We start from the raw sequence: 20,792 nt of genomic DNA, 5'->3' as shown, positions 1-20,792 counted from the left end.
CGGAGGGAACACAGGTTGTTGTTCGGCCAGCGTTAGGAGTACTCGCGGTCTCGCCGCCCCCAAAGCCGCCTTCAGCGCCTCGAGCGCTCCGTAAACAAAACCCTCGGTTTTGTTCACCACGGGCGGCGGGGCCTGGGCGGCGCAGGCGGTCCGAGCCTGCCCCCATCGCCACGACAGCGACCTTTCCGCCCCGCTCTGCCTCCCCCGCCCTCCCCTCCCGCAACCACCCGCCGTGTGGGGGGGGGGGGGGGGGGGGAGCCGAGGGCGCGTGCTCTCCCCCCTCCCCTCCCGGCGGGGCGGGGCGGGGCCGGGCGCGCGCCGCGGGGCGGGGCGGGGCGGGCGGACCGCGCCATCGCCGGGGCAGCCAATGGCGCGCGGCCACCCCGCGATTCAAACGGCGCGTCCCGGCCGAGGGGCGCGGTTGGCGGGCGGGGGACGGGGCGGGGCCGTGCGCGCGGCCGTAACCGTCGCTCGGCGGGGCGGTTGTTCCCCTCAGCGGAGAGCGCCGCGCGCCCGGGCCCCGCTCCCGCCGCTCCGCGGAACCGCCTCCGGCCCGGCCCGGCGCGGGCGGGCTCCAGGTAACGGGAACGGCGGCGCGCGCGGCCCGGGATACTCCCACCTCCCACCCCCTCCCCTCCCCCCAGCTTTTCCTTGGAGGCTTTCCGGGCGGGAAGCGCTCCGGCCGATCGGCGCGGCCGCGCTCGGGCCTCGCTCCCAGCGGGCGGACGGGGCGGCGCGGGCCCCTCGCTTGGGGCGCCGGAGGTGGCGGGGCCGAGCGCCGCCGCTTTGTTCGGCTCCGCCGCGCCGGGCTCCGAGCGGGAATACGCGGCCGAGGGGCGGTGCGGCCCCTCCCTTCCCCCGCGGCGGAGGCCCCGCGCCAGGCCCGGGCCGCGGGCGGGGCGGGGCCGAGGGGCCGGGCCTCCGCCGGCACGTGGGGCCCTTCCTGTCAACGCCGCCCCGCCGCTCTCGGGTCCTGCCTGGGGAGTTCAGGTTCCTGCTGAACACCTCCGCTCGGGGTGTTTCAGGCAGAGGGCCTCTTTAAAGGGAAGATCCTCGATTCCCAGCCCAAGGGTTGATGGGTTGTTGTTTTTACCTCGGGGCTTATTTGTGCTTGTTTTTAGTGGTGAAGTTAAGTTGGCTTGGGCAGGGATAGGTGCCTTCACCGTTCTGAAGGTGAAGAGCTAGAAATGTTGCTGAAAAGGTCCTGCAGAGCTCAGTCTCTTTGGTGAATTCGGTAGGAACTTTCCGTGTATTGTTAGCTTTGACTGTCAGTGTTTTCTTTATTTTCCTGCATTTCTTCTTGCATTCACCTGGCTCCCTCCTCAGTGGTGAGATGTCAGAATTAGTAAGTGGCATCACTGAGTGTGTGTGAGCTTTGCTCTTCCAAGAGGGAAAACTTGTTTACTGTTTATTTATTCTTAAAACTGTGTACCCAGCTTCTGCTGGTGGGGTATGATCTCCCTGTGGCTACAAGCTAACAGCCATCACTTTCTCCACAGTGTAATATGTTCCCACATATCCTAGTGAAAGAGTCATTAAGAAGACCAGAAATGCATGCATGGGGCAATATGTTTCTCACCCAAGTTTCTTTTTAATTATTTCATTCTTGTTTGAGTTAGCAGAATCTTTTATTCTTTACCAACTTTTAAGCTCCAGGGAGATTTGCATTAATTGGCTTGGCTTGGTATAGTCTAGGATCCTTTTGATCCATTCTCTTAGACTCTGGTTTCCTAAAGGAAAACAGTAATGGTTCAGAAAACACAAATTGCATCTCCTGAGTAAGTGACTAAACTTGCAATCAGGTGTCTGTACAGTGCAGGTTCATCATATGGAATCATTTTCTTTGGATTCATATTTTGAAACCCTGTGAATTCAAAAGTTTGTGCAAAACTTCTGGGAATATTAGGCTGATGCCAGCTGATACCATGAAAATTATCAGGGGTGTGTAGGGCTTGAAAGAGCAGTAAATTAAAAATGTAATCTCTAAACTGTATTTTTTTTGGAAAGGCTTCCTGTCTTTTTATCTCTCAATGTCAGTAATCGTGTTTGTTATCTGATCAGATGAATGCTGCCTTTAAAAGGTGCAGCTTTTTGAAGTGGGATATAAGGAATGAGGATTGCAAACCTCCCTCACAGGAGGCACTGGGGTGCAGAACAGAGTGGTTGTTTTTGATAGCTTAAGAAGTTGTATTTACTTATTTTAATGTTTGAGCTTATTATTAAGCTGTGATATTTAAGGAAAAGAATTGAAAAAATACATAAGTTGTCTCATTAATAAGACTGCTCATTACTTTTGAGTCAGAAGATATTTCCACTTGCTTATTTATTATTTTGGAATTTCATATGGGTGATCTCTATCTCAGGCTGAATTACATTACATGATTTAGCTACAGGTCCTTCAACCACACTTTTCAATTTTCTAGAACTAATTTCAGCTCCTTTTAAGAACAAGGTTGGAGGAGGGGAAGGTCTTTCTGCCTTTCACAAGAATTAAATCAACAAGTTACCTGTTCTTTGGACTGTCTTTGTTTGCATACAAAACTCCTGGATTTTGAAATCTGGCAGAGAATAGCATTTTATTATCCCTATGAAATTGTATCTAAATTCTGAAGTGGTTGCTGTAAATTGTAAATAGCAGTGTAGGTGTCCTTAGTAACAACTTCATGAAAAGATGTTACCCTTTTTGAAAAGGATTTACCCTCCAAAGATTCTGCTTTTCACAAGTTTGTCTGAGGGTCCACCAGCTGTGTCCTGGTCAGGCTCCAAGTTTACAGATGGTGCCTGAGGTGCTGCAGGTCAAGAGAAGAAACAGTTGGCTGGGGTGTAGGAAGTACAGCAGCAGAGGGGAAATGAAGTCATGTATCAGGTTATGACATCTGGTGACAGCTCTGAGTGCACTCGGTGGAGCTCCGGTGTTCAGACTATTTATGGAAGAGCAGGAAGAAGCTGCGGCTGCAAGAGGCTGGGAAAGAGCAGTCGTAGACATGGATGTCCTGAAGAACTGTCTTTTGGGTGAGAAAACTGGGCAAGGAGATAGAGATGGGGATTGAGATCAGACTTAAGCAGAGGTGGCAAAGAGGAACTGGTTTGGTAGAAAAGGCAGAAAAATCCACAAAGAATCCAAGACAGCAGGGGGTAAGGAGAGAGTGGAGAATTTGAAATGAAAATAGGGAAGTCATAAGAAACAGGGTATGAATTTGCAGGGGTTAAGCTGACTGGGATAAAAGAAAGATGAAGGAGTGGGAATTCAGCAGGAATAAGACAGAGACAAGAAACACTAGTTAGAAGGCAGAAGAGCTGGAATAGCACGTGCCTACAAGCGCAGACTAGAACTCATGATTTTTCTAACTGGCAAGTGTCAGTGAAACCAAATTATAAAACCTTTTTTTTTTTTTCTCCTTCAAATCTTATACCGCAAAGGAGATGGTCAGATGTTTCTGTTCTCAAGCAGTTTGGAGTATAAATAGTAAAATCTATATGAGGGAATTCTGTTGAGTTTTTTTGTTTTTTGACTTGGAAAGCGACACAGGTGTAAAATTTAACAGCAGCAGCATCAGAAAATACCAGAATGGATGTTGATTGTAAAACTTCACTGAGCCCCATCCCCCAGTGTGTGATGAAGGTCAGTGATTGAATATTAACAGTATTTTTTCCCCAAGAATCTTAACTTTTCACTGTAGATTAGTTAATATATAATGATTATCTAGTTAGCCTTGTGTTCCCCTTAGTTTGTGCAGCTTCACATCTTATTTATAAAGCAAACAAGTTAAAATGCTTTGATACCAACATTTTGTGGTTTCTGTCTTGTCCTTGTCCCTGCCATCCACTCTAAGTTCTGTGTTTGTTGTACACATGGTGCCAGTACATGTGTTAGTGTGTATTTTGCCTTAGACTTTTAAGGTAGTCTCACTTGAAACATTGAGATGTAAAGTATATTCTACTTTGGATATCTGTTTTCAGAAGGCAATGACATAACACAAAGCACTTTACAAACAATTCTACAGGACTTTGCATTTAAAAACAGCTTTCTCAGAAGTTGTAGTTGTGCTTTTTTCTAGCACCTGGTGTGGTGAACCAAGGGTAGTAGTCACTTACACCACGTTTTGTTAATATCAAGTAAAAACCTGATGGTGCAGATAGGGGGATAGAATTTAGTTTTTCAGGTTGATTTGTGATTGCTCTGATGCTGTGCTTTGTTTTCCCACGGACCCCTGGAAAAGTCATTATGCCCCTTGTGCTAAATAGGTAGAAAAGAGAAAGTATTACACCCAGACAGGAGTCTAAATTCTGAGGTTTCCTAACTTTTGAGTGTTTGGCATAATAAACTGAGGAAAGTGTGTAATGTGGCTGTAAGTGTTAAAGATATTGGGGATGTTTAAATTTAACGTTTAGAAATCATGACTTCATTCATTCCTGTAGAACCACAGGAAAAGAGGGTTAGAGGACACTTAAATACCGTGTAATTCGTATTTCCCGCTAGATAAGATGAGCTTCACGATGTAATTTTGGTCAAAGGTGTGCTTTGCTGCATGATGAAGATTGTATATTATAGTTCAGTACCAGCCTAACACATCTGAATGTTTTTCCAGAACGCGCAACTTCAATATTCTCTCTATTTTAAGACTATTTCTTCTGTCTGCTGTTGATTTGGAAAAGAGATCACTGCTGTTTTCTTATCACACAGCCTTTCCCCTGTTTAAAGTGGAGAGTTGTTTAAGTGTCCCTTTTTCAGTTACATGATACAGAGAGTAGGGGAAAATGAAGCCTAATGTGTAGCTGTCATGTGGACTGACTGATTTATTTTCTAGGGATTCTGTTTGGAAAATGCCAAGCCGGAAGTTTGCTGATGGCGAGGTGGTGATGGGCCGTTGGCCAGGAAGTGTCCTGTACTATGAAGTACAAGTGACCAGTTATGATGATGTTGCTCATCTTTATACTGTTAAGTACAAAGATGGAACTGAACTTGCACTGAAAGAAAGTGATATCAGGGTGAGTACACCTGTATTTAATTATCAGTACTTTTAAAGGAAGATTATACTGATTTTATGCTGTAGCTGAAAGTACAGCTTGTGACTGGGTAGTCATTTTACAAGTTTTTATTAACTGTGTCTTCAAGGAATTGGTGCGAAATAAAAGCTTCTTCCTATGTAGCACCTCAAGCAGAAGTTCAGAATGACCCCATCTTTAAAGTATCATGGTTATTTTATTTGTTTATGTTGAAAAAATGTAATATTTTTGAGGAAAACCAAGTCTGATCATGCAGGAACTCTATAGCATGATTTTTCATGAAAAATTGTTTGGGGTACCTTATGAAGGTAGTAATCAGTGGGCTGATATTAATTTGATGGTTTTTCATGTCTAAATAAGAAAATTTGAAAACAAATGGGAAGATGTAGTTGAGTGTCACTGTAAATATAAACAGTGCATGCCCTTCAAGCATATACTTGAACATCTGCAAATAGCTTTTACTGTTTTAGGTCCTCAGAGGCTTCATGAGGTATTTTTCTGTGTTTATGACAATTACAAACCCTTGAGAAAGGTTCATGTCATATAAGCACATTCCTTCCTAATATCTTTATTATTTCATTTTTTGTTACTAATAAAGGCCTTTAAAACTTCATAGAAGTTTCAGTTGAATAAAGCAGGAGGAAAAGCCCTGTTTGAATGTTCGCTGTAGTTCATTTCTGTGGCCTGTTCTGAAACCTGCATAGGTTCAAAGCCAGCTTGTGTCTTTATGTGAACTGTAGTGTCACTTCTTGGTGGCAGTGTCCATGCCCAGTAGCTGGCCTTCTGTTTTGGGACCAAAATGTTTCTGCCTTGAGGTAGGCAACTGTTTTCACTGCTTCAAGACTTTTTAACGTGTTACTTCTGCTTGCAGGTTAGCAGACTTAAGCTGGGAAAATGCCTTTCTTTGTCATGAAACATTTATGCATTATAGAAGTTGCATTGTGGAAATTTTACATGGGAAAATGAGCATTGTAGACTTCACAGAGAAATCAAACAGCGCTTTTGGAGTCGTTTATGAAATTACTGTGTATAATGAAACGATTGGGCTGATTTGGGTTTTTCTAGTGTTGATTTGCTCTCTGCTGCCTCACACAGATGATGAACCTTGCTATGTCAAATGCATTAATAAAGCTGAGTAGTGGAAGTGAGAGCAGTCTCTGGGGGCTTATGAGACAGTTCTCAATTCCCTATGCACAGGATCGTGAGGGTGGTGTGCTTAACAGCTTGGTGCTCACTCTGGTAGCTTACACCCATAGCCTGATTTCTGTAGCTTCAACAGGAATTGTCAGCAGCAGTTGGAATTGGAACAGGATTTTTTGGGAATTGCCAGCAAAATGAGTATTCTGCAGTTGCTCTTTCTTAACAGGCTTTGTAGAGCATCAGTAAAGGAAATACCAGACGGATCTATAGAACTGTATGCCAGAATCCTCAGCACAAAAAACCCCCCATGTTTCTAAAATTGTTCTTTGGGACATAGATAAGATTTTGCTTTCTTTCCATCTTTCTTTTAGTCACAGTCATCATTCAAGCACAGGAAGAGCCAGTCTTCTTCAAGTTCCCCCTCCAGAAGAAGTAGCAGCAGATCCCGATCTCGCTCTCGGTCCCCTGGTCGGCCAGCAAAGGGCAGACGTCGTTCTGCTTCCCAAAGCAGAGAACACAAAGATGACAAAAAGAAAACCTTGCAGGAGACCAGCTTAGCTCTAGTGGTATTAGTTTTACTTGTTGGTTGGTTTTTTGGGTGTGGATTTGCTGGATTTTTATTAAAAGAAACTTTTGCTATTTGTGAAAGATTAGTGTTATGTGTACTGGGTTTATCATTGTAAAAGCCAGCTGCAGTTTGTGTTCCCTGGACAGCATAATTACCTGCAAAAGTGTATCTCAGAACTGCCATTTTTTTCTTTAGAAATAGGGTTTCTAGCTTGCAGAGTTTGAGGAAATTCTTGAGAGGTAAACCAAGGCTATAAAGTTCCATTTGAATTTGGTGATACTGCAAACTTCTCAGAATCCAAACAAACACAGATTTTTTTATATTTTAATGCTGGAGTCATTGTTAGCCATTACCTTCCAAAGGGCAAAGGAAGTTAGTTTACCTTTAGATGTGATTGGAACATAGCAGGCAGGTATTAGGATTTGAAATAAAATGAGTTCTGTTATCATATACAGTTCATTACAATAGTAGTGGAAAACATGCAGTGTGGAATATTTGAATGTGGCCTTGCTGATGGATAATATTGCAAAACTGGTTTCATTATAAAAACTAACCCGTAAAGCTTTTTAAGTTTACCAATATCTGGTGTTTAGCTGAAATTTATTAGATTTGTTCGTATCATTTTTGTGAAGATGAAGCACTAAAAATGGTTCTGGTGATTTGTAAGTGAGGAGAAGAAGAGTTGATGTTTCTCTATGAAGAGACAGCGTTTCTTCTGCCTCTTGTGCCCTTGAGATGGCTTCTCACTTGTCTGAGACAGTTCCTTGAACTGGAAATGCATTCTGCTGATCTATTGAAAATGGACAGGTTTTAGTTAGGTTTCAGCTAAACTAAACCAGATTAATGTAAACCAGCTAGGTAGGTGTAGTAAATTGCTAATCTTTTGCACTGAAACAGCTGTGGGGTTTGTTTTGCAGTGAGCCACTCTTGAGTTGTGTGATCCACTGCCTGTGGATCATAAGCTGGTTTTAAGTAGTTTTTTTAGCCAGCAGATACCATTTACTTTTTGTACTTTTAACCTTTTGGGTTAACAGGGTAAAATATCTCTGGTGCTTTTGTCCTGGCTTCTGTCTGAGGAGTAGGATTGATCTGTTGGCTGTTGTATGATTGGAAAGACCAGGTTCTCTTCAACAAAACTTTAGTTGAAATCCCAGAGTTGTTTAAGCTCGACTCAAGAGAAGAATTTTTACAAGAGAATTTATTTCTTCAAAGATATTTAATGGAAAACTGAACTTTCAGTTCTACAGAACAGTGCCATATATAGGACACTGAAATTTCATCTGTTTGTTTAATGGCATTACTAAATAGACATGTATTTTGTACTTGGCAGCTGCTAATGATGAGTTAAAATAACTTGGAAGCTGTATTCTCATAATTTCACTATTTATTAAAAAAACCCAACCTTTTCCTTAAATTAGTTTGTTTCTCCTGTTTGTGAGCTGAAACTATCCATACTTTGGGTGTTGAACCCACTCGTATTGCTGTGGAGAGAACCAGAGCAGCTGCAGTGGACAAAAAACTAGCTAATGTTCTTAATTATTCATTATATACTTGCTCTTGATGCGGCTGTTAATTTCAGAAAGCTTAAACTGTGTTTCTTCTTTTAACCAGAAACCGAGTGAAAATAACACCAAAAGGTACAATGGTGAACCTGAAAGTACAGAAAAAAATGACACATCCTGCATCATCTTGGAGGTAGGAACATGGAATTTGCTCTTAGCGTTTTGTCACGTTCCTAGCTTGGCTCTCTCAGAAGTGCCTAGAAAAGGGCAATACAATGATCAAGCAGAAATAGAAGGCAACATAAAACTTAGAGGTTAAGTAAGTTTGCTACAGAGAAAGTGATTTGTTTTTTTTTTTTGCCTTAGTCCTGCTTGTTAGCTAATGCCCAGGTGTATGGCAGAAGGGAAAGGAGGAGGGTGGCAATGGATGATCTGTACTGGAACTGCTGCTGATCTGTAATCATGGCCTAATTGGTTACAGTGACTGGTTTTAGCAGTCTCTTTATATGAATGGATAAAGAAGTATACTGTATAGAAGTAGAAGATACTGTATATTGGTGTTTTATAGTGAGTAATGTCCTCTGAAATATAAAATTTTGGACTAAAAGTAAAATCACTTGGAAACTTTTTAGTAAATTATTTTTATTCATTAACAGCAAAAGTTAAAACCAGACTTGGAAATCAAGCGTGTGCTTGAGCAGTACAGCCTGCGTTCAAGGAAAGATGACAAGAAAACAGAAGAGATCTTTTCAGAGAAAAAGACTTTTGTGGCAGTAAAACCAATTGAGAAAGTACCATCAAAAACAAAGGAGCTGGAGTTTGGGGGGAGAATTGGTATGTGTGCAAATTGTCTTAATAGTTGAAATTTAGTACTATTTTGTGGGTTTCTACTTACTGACCACATTGCCATGTCAAGAACTGCTTTTCCATTTTTGGACCTTGGCTGCAGAATTCAAAGTAATATGGTCGCGTTTCACGTGATTTGGTGGCAGTCAAAGAACCTTTATTGAGCTTGGTTCTTATGTGCAATACATAAGAAGATCTTGTGCCATCCCTTGCACAGTGAGATTTAAATATTTCTAGATTAAATTTAAGGATAACCAGCTAAGTTTTTACACTTTCAAAACTTGAGTGCTTGAAACTTGACAGTAAAGTATTTTTTAGGTGGTTTTTTGACCAGGGACACAATGGGTGTGATCCTGCAGTAGATGACCTTGTATGGCAGTGAGAAGTATGTCTCAGTGTCATGTTAAATGACTATGGGATAGCTGCTCTCTTGTTCAGGAGCAGATAATGACAACCTCTTCTTTGATACTGAAGTTAATATTGAGCTTTTTTAATGGGATTGAAACTAGGTTGTTTTATTTTCTGTGCTCACCTTCTAAACGTGTCTGTTTACAGGGACCTTCATGCTGATATTTCTCCTGCCTGCTACTGTATTCTACTTGCTGTTGATGTGCAAACAAGATGACCCGAGTCTTCTGAACTTCCCTCCTCTGCCAGCACTTGAGAGTCTTTGGGAGTGGAGGGTGTTTGGTGTCTTTCTTCTGTGGTTTTTCCTTCAAGCTGTGTTTTACTTGCTGCCAATTGGAAAGGTAGGCTGTTGGGAGCATTTGGGTCCTTATGGGCAATTAAACTGTGTGTTAGGCTGGAAGGTGGGGTATGTTCTCAATGCAGTGAATTTGTAAGTAATTTAATAAGTTTTTCATCATAAACTGGAATATGGATGCTGCATTTCTGTAAGCTTAAAACAGCACAGCTGGTTAATAATTTTTGCATTTCAGAGCCTTTCAGTAGAGAAGGCAGTAGGCAATCAGATCAAAGTGTGGATAAACTTAGCTTGATGGAATTCTAGAAGAATTTTAGGTATCTGACTTTTAAATTCACAAGCTATTTTGATACTTGGTTTCTTATGGGTTTGCAGCATTTTGGGAAGCTATAAACCATTCTAGCCATGTGTATATCAGGCAAGGGCTCTCTTTCCCCCTTTTGTGACCTGAGGGTTACTGGCAGATTCTGCAAGGACACTCTTAAGTAGATCCTTCAGTGATGTTGTATTGCTGTGCATGTTTACAGTGATTGGAGCAGTTCTGCTTTCTTCAGGCTGGTTTGAAAGAGATTTATTTTTGAAATGTTTTTATTTGAAACTGTTAGTCTTTTGCTGTCCAGAGTATGCTTTTTAGAACAGTGCATGAGCTTCAGGTCTGTGTGTGTCCAGCTGGTTGCTTTGATTGAATGTCTTTCTGACAGAGCTGTGCTTCGTTTTTCTCCCCTGAAGGGCCCACAGAAAATACTTTGTTGAACACTGATGTTTTATTCTTCCCAGGTTGTAGAAGGCCTGCCCCTTTCAAATGGAAGGAAACTGCAGTACCGGATAAATGGTAAGCATGTTGCACTTGGTTATTCTAAAATTGATTCCATTGTGTGATTTGCTGTGCTCAGCACCATGAAATACGAGTGATGAAAGATACAGTTTGACCAGGGAGTGTATCTGTTGTAAATCTTGGATAAAATAGGATGAACCTTTTCTTGGAGAAAGATGGTTAGTAATCATCAGGAACTAAGTGCCCCCAGAGCAAGAGTTACACTGTACAGGGCACCTGAGCTGTATCCAGCTGTGACTGGTGACTCCTGTCACATGCCTTGCATAATTGCTAAACAGGGACTTGTCTATTGAAAAAGTTGGTGATGCTCAGGTAACAAGGACTGTGCAGGAGGAGTGATCTGAAGGGATCTTACCTCGTGTCTTGATCATCTTGGATGTCTCTGATTTACAGACTGATAAGAAGTATGTTGTAACTGATTTAAGATGTTCTTCTTCCTGCATGTCAAAGAATGGTTCTGAGTCCTTAATTAGAACTGATTTCAGTTCCTATGAATAAGACAAGCTTCTTATCCAGGTCTAATTGTTTAACATACATCAGCAGTCCTGCTTTTTCTGGCTTAAACAGGAAAATGTACTTTAGTGCCTTGTAGGTGTTCCAGACTACCTATTTCATTAGTTCAAGAACACTGTCTGGAGGTAGTGGAATCCAAATACTGTATTAAAAATGCCAAATTTTGTCATAGTCTGGTAAGAGGCACCATTTTAAAGTTGGAACAGGGCTGTAAATGATAGAAACCAGGGGAATTGCATTCTGCAAAAGTGAGTCTCATTGAGGCTGTCTCACAGCTTTCTTGGTTTTGGACTTTTGTCTTTAGTTGTGCCATAGTGCTGCAATTCTTCCTGCATTCTGATAAAGGGAGGACATAAGCTACAACATTTGCATTATTAAAAAAAAAGCCATCATCTTGGTGCTTCAAAGACTAATTTTCAAAGCAAATTTAAAACCCTTCTTGAGGAAAGGTAGATGACAGTGACAGGAAAGGAGGCAATGGGCAATAAGTGAAATACAGGAGCTTCCATCTGAACTAGAACAGATCTCTGGAGGTTCCTTCTAACCTCAACCCCTGTGACCTGTGAAGGGATCCGTAGAAGGTCCTTAGCTGACAGCAGCAGAGAACTGCCTGCTCCTTTTTGGGCATCAGTCCCTTCTGCATGATTTTATACTCTCAAAGTATGCAGAAGTTTTTGTGTTCAAGTTTTGACTTGATGAGTTATTTTAATACTTTAATTACTGCTATCTGTATCAAGGTATATATGAAGATAATTCAAGGATAAGCATATGGTTGCCTCAGCTGTCCCACAGATAAGATTTTGTAACATGATGTCATTATCCATTAGTAGTGTCAGTGTCCATTTTTCCACTAAAATCTGAAATTAGATCCTATGTCATAAAAAATGGAGAAGCATTCAGAATGTTCCTGCCTCTTGTCGTTTTGGTGAGCACAGTTTCAGGGCTTAGAGTCTCTTGGTTAAATTGCTGTGCCCCAGAAGTTTGAACCACGGGATGTCTAAAATGTTACTGGAATATGGAGAAATACTGGAAGAAGTAAAAACGCGGGAAGGGTTGGATTAGGTAGGTCCTACTAGAACCATAAATTGGTTTTTTTTATTTTGACTAATATGTCTTTCTTCTACATCCTTTAGGGTTTTACGCTTTTATTTTGACTGCTGCAGCTATTGGAGTTTTGCTATACTTTCAATTTGAGCTTCATTATTTGTATGATCACTTCATGCAGTTTGCAGTCTCAGCTGCAGCTTTTTCTTTGGCACTGAGCATTTATCTGTATGTTCGATCCCTGAAAGCACCTGAGGAAGAACTAGCACCAGGTGGAAATTCTGGTGAGTTAGAACATTCTGGATAATTTCTTTCCAATTGTTTGCTCTAGTTCCATTTTTACAAATTAAAGGCTAGATTTAGGTTTGGTTATTATAATACTGTGACTTTTACTTTCTACCAAAGTAATGTTGCAAGTTAAATGGCGTATTTTTGGTCTCGCTCTGATACTGTAAGATGTTTAAAATGTTACTTGGATTTTCTGGAATAGTTACAGAATCATGTCTTGGCTGGTCTAGTCCCTTAGAGGTGAGAGGACAGTTCCTTCTTCTCAGTTTTCAGCTTCTGTCTAAGAGGCTTGGTGTAGGTTGGTTCATTGTGCCTCTGCCAGTGCAGCTTTGAAACAGCTGGGAATGGAAGGAGAAACAGAAGAATGTAGATGTTTTGGCAGTGGGAAGTCAGCTACAGAACTTGAAATTAAAGAGCATTCCTAAACTTGTATCTTGCTGAGTGCTTTTAAATCTAGTTAGCTGAATGGAGTTTTCAAAAGAGATTTTCATTCAGTCATGAGACTGCCTGCCTAGGAAGTATCAATTATATACAGACGGTTTTGTAGGACAAAAGAGAGATTGAGACGTGTGTTAGCATTAAATATCAAACTGCTTTTTAAAGTGACCATAGGGTGACTAAGAAAGGGAGCTTATGGACAGAACATTTTGTGTACTGAAATGAAGTGTTCAGATATCCTTAGTTACATTGTTAGTCCAGCATGTTATATGTGTGAAGAGAAATTGCAAATTATCATAAATTGTCCTTTTTAAAAAAGTTCTAGTCTCTGTAAGTGGCATAGTAGCATTCTGTAATTGCTCTGTGAAGTGGTTGTTTTTTGCAAACTCAATCCCAGATACCATGAAGTCAGGGCATGGTATTTTCCTTCTTGTCCACCTTTTTTGAAGGATGGGTAATTGTCACAGCTAAAGGGAATTCTTTCTCCCAGACAAAAGCAATGAAATAGGAGGAAATGTAAAATTAATTAATGCCAGATGTTCATGTTCATAGACACAGTGATGTGAGCTTCAGTATAAGGCTGAAAATAAAGAAGGAACAAGTGTCAGGGAGAACTTCTAAAGTGGTTAGTCCTAATAAATAAAATATTAGGGCATCTTAAAATACAAACTCTGTAGATTTTGTTTTGTATTTTGCAAATACTCTTCAAAAATTTTTTTTTTCCAATCTGAAGGCTTTTTAAAATTTGTAATGAGAGAACATAAGTGGAAAGTGGGATCTTATTTATGGGGAGAATTGTAGTGGCAGATAAAAGGAAGAGTATTGCTAACAGAGGTTGTGTCTTACCTGCAGGGTATTTTATTTATGATTTCTTTACTGGACATGAATTAAACCCTCGGATTGGCAGTTTTGACCTCAAATACTTCTGTGAGTTGCGTCCAGGATTAATTGGCTGGGTGAGTCAGTAATCTTAGTTATTTTATTTGCTTAAATATTACACAGAGGGATTTTTTTACACACACGTATACATATAATTGATATTAAGGAGATATATGTATTCATAAATACTGTATATATACTTATAAATGAGTAGAGAAAAATAATTCCATATTGTTAGATTTTTAATGACTGTTTTTATTCACTTGAAGGAAATTTCTAGCTCATTTGTTTTGTGGCAAATGAAAACCCTTCTCAGAGTATTCATGTGTTGAGGTAATAGTGCTTCAGAAATGTGATTAGTTGCAAACTGAGTTGTGAAATAAGGGATTATTTTTTAAAACTTAAACATTGGTCAAAAATACCTGTATTAAAATGTCCTGTAGTGTAATAGAAAAAAAAGGGATCTTTTCTAAGTAAATTTTTAAGTAAAATTTTTTCTAACCTAGGTTGTTATAAACTTGGCAATGCTCTTGGCTGAGATGAAGATCCACAATCTCAGTATGCCATCCCTGTCCATGATACTTGTGAACAGCTTCCAGCTTCTCTATGTGGTGGATGCTCTTTGGAATGAGGTAAGTGCCAGTCTTGTTCAAGTGTTGCCATTTCTAATGACAATGTTAGGGAAAGGAAGCTTTGTAAATGCTAAAATTCCTTCCTCCTTGTTTCTAGGAAGCCATTTTGACTACAATGGATATTACCCATGATGGATTTGGATTCATGCTGGCATTTGGAGATTTGGTGTGGGTTCCGTTTGTCTACAGTCTGCAGGCCTTCTACTTAGTGGGTCATCCCATCACAATTACTTGGCCTGTTGCTGCTGCAATTACTGTTCTGAACTGTAAGTTACAGTAAATGTTATTGTTGCTGTTGGTTACAACATGGTTCTGATTTTGTTTCTTCGAGATGGGAGGTGAAGCTTTAGCTCAGGTGCAGCAGTCATTGTCTGGCTACTGTTAAATACAAAGAATATAATAAATTCTCATTTTAGTAAATGAAGGGTAGGTGGGACTCTGAACACATAATTGTTCTGTTGAGAGGCAGCTCTAGGTGGGTGCTGTCTGGAGTTGAAGAAGTGACTTAACATTTTGAATTTAATAGATGCCTTTTTAAGTCAATCTGAGTGACTCATAAAAAAGAAGTCAGTACCTTGTTTGCTATGCTTTACTGAACCTAGGGAAAATGTAATTATTTGCATCTCCTTCCCTGATGCCTACAGTTATATATGTCAGTGGAAAACATCTCTTTTCATCAAAGCTGAGTACTTTGAGAAAAGGTCTCACATCTTTAGGCAACCTTAAATTTGCACCAACGTAGCCTTGTTTGTCCCTTTTATCTGCATAGTAAACCTTAAAAAACCCACTTGTGTTTTGTAGACATGACAAAGAATTGGAAAAAATAAGAAGGCATGCAACTTGATATTTGAGAAATAGAACATCATTTTTTCAACTTCGCCTAATGTTTTTTCTTGGGTTTCTATTTATTTTTTTTTAAATAACATCTTTATTCAAAGTATGTTGTGATCATCTTTTTTCAATACAGCTTTGGGAAAAGCAAGTTTAAGCTGCTGTGTGAAAATTATGTGGGATATGAATTTCAAACCCAGATAATTCATTGCCTGGTTCTTTTGTTACCATGATCTTGTAAATGGGTGGTCAGTTTATGGAGTAGGTGCTGTAGCAAAGTGCTAGGCTGCTAAATAGAGCTGTAATCTTACAAAGTGCAGCACATCACCTCATGTGAATTTCAGACTCAGTGTTACGTTAATAACCTGTCAGATACAGATGTAAAGGTAGATGTGAAAATAAAGCTTCTCCAAAATCTCTTCAAAGTTAGTCAGTAACAAGAGGGAGCATATGGAATGCAGGTTTCCAACAGCATCTCTATCTTGCTAGAGCTCTGAGAACCAGAAAATATCAGTTGCATCTCTGAGGAAGAGACTGTGATGGAATAAGAGTAGCAAAGGGCATGTGAGTGCTTTTGTTGAAGCAGAGAAAACTGAAAAATACTGATAATGCAAAATACATCATGTTAACTTTTCAGGTGTTGGGTATTACATATTCCGTAGTGCAAACTCTCAGAAAAACAATTTCCGCCGGAATCCAGCAGATCCCAAGTTGGCCAGTGAGTACATTTTTCATTCCATTGTTGTACAGTGGCTCTCTGTGGTATTTAAATGCATATTTTGATTGTTGCATTCACCACAATACTCTGTTCACAGATCTGAAATTTATACCCACTGCAACTGGAAAAGGGCTTCTTGTCACGGGTTGGTGGGGTTTTGTTCGTCACCCTAATTACCTCGGTGACATCATCATGGCTCTAGCATGGTCCCTCCCCTGTGGTAAGTTTCTGAGACTAAAGTGGATTTTAGCAAAAATGCTTTTATGTTTTGGCATCTGACTGGGTTTGAAATGCCAAGTGGCAATTATTTGAGATAGTAAACCCTATTGAATGGCAGATTTCTGTGTCATAAGTCTAATGAAACACACTTTCTCTCCCATTTTACCCTTTCTAACTTGCTGCAGGTTTCACATACCGTACTATAGATTCTACTCATCTTTCTCACACTTTATCATTCAATAACAGTGGGACATGCTTGGTAATTACTTTTTCCTTAAATTTTTTAGGCTAGTGAGTGTGTTTTTAACTGAAGTTCTCCCAGAGTGGGAGTTTGCTTGGAGGGAGACAAGGGCTACCACATGTAGTGATGGCTTTAAATGAAATACATTTAAAACAAGGTCATCAAACACAGAATGAAATTATCTTTCAAAGTGTCTGTTAATAAATACAGTTTTCCTTGTACTGGGGACCCCAGAGCTGGACACAGTGCTCAGGTGGGTCTGAGGAGAGCAGAGTAGCAGGGCAGAATCAGCTGCCTTGGCCTGCTTTGGCCACGCTCCTCTTGATGCAGCCCAGAACAGAGTTGGCTTTCTGGGCTGCAATCTCACATTTCTGGGTCGTTTCCAGTCTCTTCTTCCACAAGTCAAGTCGTGTGCTCTGACCAAAGCTGGACTCATGTCTGCAGCCAAAATAGAGAAAACCTTGTGTGGGGCAGTTCAGTGGTGCAGAGATTTAACTGGAAATCTGGTTTTGATAACTAAAGAACTTAAAACTTGTGCAAGCTTTGCATGCATTGAGAGTGAAATTGGTAGATTTTATGACTCTAAATTTTAAGAATTACTTTTTGTGGGTTTTTGGGTCTTTTCCTATCTGCATGTGAACATGTCTCACAATTTTTGCACTGTCCTGCTATTTGATGCTTTAGGAGTATAAAATGCTCTAATCTTGAGCAAGTGTGTGTCACCAGCTTCAAACATGTTGTTAATAGCTACCATCTCTGGATTTTTGTCCTGTATCTAAGCTGACTTTCTCCCTTTGCAGGTTTTAATCACATTTTACCCTATTTCTACGTGATCTATTTCATCTGCTTGCTTGTTCATCGAGAGGCTCGTGATGAACACCACTGTAAGCAAAAGTATGGCTTGGCGTGGGAGAGGTATTGCCAGCGTGTCCCGTACCGCATATTCCCTTACATCTACTAGAGCACTCCAGAGGCCTCATTTGCAAATTATTGCTACAGTTAGTTTCCTTGCAGAGAAAAAGATACCTCTTACCTTTGCACTTGGTCATTTGGTATTTAGGCTTTTAAAAAAAAACCAACAAAACCCGACCAAACATTGGAGTGCGTTGAAGGTGTTACTTACAAGTAAGCGTCAGGATGTGAGTTATGTGAACTGACTGTCTGTGACTTCAATTTTTTAAAAATTGTGAATTTTCAAAACTTCGAGCCCTAATTTTTCAAGCTAAATTTTATCTAGAATTCTGAGTTTACATTTTTTTATTGCATTTAATTAAGCACTGTGATGTAAAGTATATTATTTTCTTAATACAATAAATGCTGAAATTCCATCCAGTTCATTTTTTGGTATTACTTGTACCATCTAACTTCAGATGTCCAATTTAGTTGCCTGAATTGGAGGAGCAGCAGGGTCTTTTTGGTCAGTGGAGCTGGAAGCAGAGTATTTGACCCACATGAGGGGCCTGCAGCACCATGGCCAGAACTGGCACAGCTCGGCTGGATGGTTGTTCCCCTCCTGGCTTTTCATTGATGGGATTTTTTTGGTCAGAGAGGCTCAGCTGGCCCCTCCTGCCCTGCACCTGCAGGAGGACAAAGGGATGGAATTGGGAGAAGGGGCACAGCTGTCCCTTCTCCCACCCCACATTGTTGAGGCAGTTCCAGCACAGCCCAGGGGGAGCTCTGAGCCGCTGCCTGGCAGTGCCCCTGGCCCTAGAGACAGAAGCCACGCTTGTGGCTCACGCTCCTGGAGAGAGCTGAAACACTTCAAACACTTGCTGTGGCTGTGGAAGGGAGTAATGAACCCTCATTTTGCCTCTAGCATTGAACATGGGGTAGCAAAAGTGTGCAGTGTCTGCCTATTAGGCACAAAAGGATAAAATGACCACAGTTGGCTTCTTCTCATCTTTGTAAATTAAGTCTTAATGTACCATAGTGTTTACCAAGTGTGTATAATAAAGCCTCCATGTTTTTGCTGTACAGTGTTTGGGTTTGAAAATGCAACAGCTTTTTTAGAAACAGGAGAAATCAGTAACTAAACCAATTTCCAGTAATTAAAAAAAAAAAAGAGTTAATTGAATAAAGGGGTTTGTAAATTAATGTAGTTAATTCTTGAAACAATTAAAGTGTTCATTTAAATATTTGTATTGACAGATATGCTATGAAAATATAGGAAATGCTCCTCAATCCAAAGTTGTTGTTTTTTGGTTTCTTTTTGTTTTTAATTTGGCATTGCTACCTCATATGTAGGTGTTGCCTTTTATACTGTTGCAGATAGAGAAATAGCTATTTTTTTGCTATTGCTATTTAAAACAACATTTTTTACATGAGCCTGTGGTTAAACTCAACCACTTTCTAATATATTTTTGTATATATTTGACTTTTTAACTAATGTATGTGTTCTGGTCACTAGCTGTGTTCTTTGTCTAACTGGCTGTAAATGAGATGCCCTTGTGGTATTTACTTCATAAGTAGAATAATTTTACTGAAATACTCTTGCTTACTTAATTAGCTTTTATTCTATTGTCACAAGTAAGAGCTTTTCACACACTTTGTACATGAGGTTTATAGCACAAGTTGCCCTAAAAAGCTTATTAGAATATTAAATATAGTGCAGATACTTCTGCACTTGCTTGCAGGCGTGTTCCTAATAAATTGGAATGTTATTTATCAATTTTTTCAGTTATTTTCAAATGTTGATGTAATTGAAATCTAGCATGTGATTTTTTTTTTTAAATAAAATAACCTATTTTGTACACGGGCATTTTTTGAAGATAATTGTACAATTGAAGTGTATATAATGTAGCTTGATTGTTGGTGTTGTAAGGAAATTGTTTTAAGACAAGTACTTTGATTGCTGGCAGAAAATAGCAGTGCCTCTAACAAGACTCAAGAGAATTCACTCCTGTGAAGCAGCAGATTAAACTGGGATGCTGTTTTCAATCCTTGCTGAGTGAATTTATGGGAAATAGAGAAATCATTAAACGGCCCTGCTGTGCAGCTGGTGTTTAAAAATCGACTGAAGGAGGGGGCAGTTTGATTCCTCAGCCTGTAAAGCAGGAGCTGCTCCTGCTGACAATCCCAGTTTTCTCTGTTGCCACTCAAGGTTGTTCCAATGGCATTCGGAGCCCTTGTCTTGTCATTCGCAGCCCTTGTCTTGCAGAATTTGATCTTGACCAATGACAACTTCAGTTCATTTACATGCTGAATTTTATGTGAATTTGATTTTGAAGTAACTGTTTTTAATACAAACAAGCCTATGAGCTAAAATAAAGGTTTTGCTTAAAACTAAGTAGTGCATTTTTTTTCCAATTCATGGTGATGTCTGATAAAAATGACATTGATTTTCCTTATTTAGTACAGGTGTGAGTTTGCTGAAGCTCCTGTTGTACCTGTGTTTGTGGGCTGAGTGTTATGAGCTCATGTGTGGTGCTTCTCTTAGTCTGACTGGGTCTTTTTTCCTCTTCCCTTCTGCTACTCCAAAAATAAACTTAATTTCAGCTGTAAAAATACAGAATTAACATGCAATTTGCCTATGGGCTATTGTATTTTTCCCCACACCCTCTATTAGAAGTCAAAACCAAAGGAGTTAGGCTGTATCCACATAAAGTATTACTGTCCAGGAAATAAATGTGAGTTTGACCTACAACGCTGTAGTGGAAATATGATACAGGAACAGGAATGATGTTTTGCTTACAGAAGGACACTTACCATAGGTAATAAAAATGTTTGCTTAAAGTACATTTACCAGAGCTCATGCAAACCTTACAGAAGCACAGTTCTTGCCTCTTGGGGAGTGAAAGCTGTCTGGGGGAGTAGGTGGAAAAACCTTTCCTGTGTGTGGATGGAGAACATATTGCACTGTCTGTACAGAACTGTTTTCTGCTGAGGAAGTTCCCTTAAATTAGAAGGAAATACTTTGATAGAGCTTTTACTAATTTAATATTTAAAATGAAGTCTTAACCAGCACATTTTCAAAGAAGTATTTTAAAAACACCTTCTCTACCTTTTTGTGTATATGAATGGAAGCAATAACAGTGCTACAGAATGTCACGAGAAACCCTTTGTGTCCCATCATGACAGTAGGGAAACGTTTTGAAGGAAAAATTGGAAGTTGGCCAAACTAGAAAGGTGCTTTTTTTCTTTCATCAGAGAGTGGGCGTGTGTGTGGTTGTCCTATTCCCATCATGTCAACATCCCATCCATCTTTCTCCTCAGAACACGATCTGGTGCTGCAGCCAGGTATTTCAAGTAATTTTCCTTGTGTACCTTGAGGTCATTTGTTCCCCTGCCCTCTGAGTAGGGACAGGGAATGACAGGGCCAGGGATTACAGCAAAACCTTTTTCTGTCTTCCCCAGTGCTGCATCTCAAGCTGCAGACGCTGGGTGGAGCA

The 20,792-nt window shown here is 40.4% G+C and overlaps 1 protein-coding gene across 3 annotated transcripts; it reads left to right on the top strand.

The window, feature by feature from the left end:
- The first annotated feature begins 471 nt into the window (after nucleotides 1-471).
- LBR (lamin B receptor) lies at nucleotides 472-19,690 on the top strand. Of its 3 annotated transcripts, none has more exons than XM_042051610.1 (14): nucleotides 472-578; nucleotides 4,809-4,989; nucleotides 6,519-6,713; nucleotides 8,327-8,410; nucleotides 8,874-9,051; nucleotides 9,619-9,812; nucleotides 10,544-10,598; nucleotides 12,248-12,442; nucleotides 13,737-13,840; nucleotides 14,270-14,395; nucleotides 14,493-14,661; nucleotides 15,864-15,944; nucleotides 16,042-16,164; nucleotides 17,205-19,690. In XM_042051610.1, the coding sequence occupies exons 2-14, from the start codon at nucleotides 4,825-4,827 to the stop codon at nucleotides 17,363-17,365; spliced, it is 1,830 nt and encodes a 609-aa protein (XP_041907544.1). In that variant the 5' UTR covers nucleotides 472-578; nucleotides 4,809-4,824; the 3' UTR covers nucleotides 17,366-19,690. The 3 variants fall into 3 exon arrangements, with proteins under 3 accessions (XP_041907544.1, XP_041907543.1, XP_041907542.1); XM_042051609.1 differs by lacking the exon at nucleotides 472-578 and adding an exon at nucleotides 1,033-3,012 and having other exon boundaries at nucleotides 6,519-6,710; XM_042051608.1 differs by lacking the exon at nucleotides 472-578 and adding an exon at nucleotides 2,183-3,012.
- Nucleotides 19,691-20,792: the final 1,102 nt, after the last annotated feature.

The sequence above is a fragment of the Corvus kubaryi genome, unplaced genomic scaffold (assembly GCF_017639235.1).
Source record: "Corvus kubaryi isolate FWS band 111438036 unplaced genomic scaffold, C.kubaryi_AGA036_p1.0 76, whole genome shotgun sequence".
Lineage (NCBI taxonomy): Eukaryota > Metazoa > Chordata > Aves > Passeriformes > Corvidae > Corvus > Corvus kubaryi.
The sequence above is the reverse complement of the archived record's forward strand: the minus strand, read 5'-3'. Positions and strand labels throughout refer to the sequence as shown.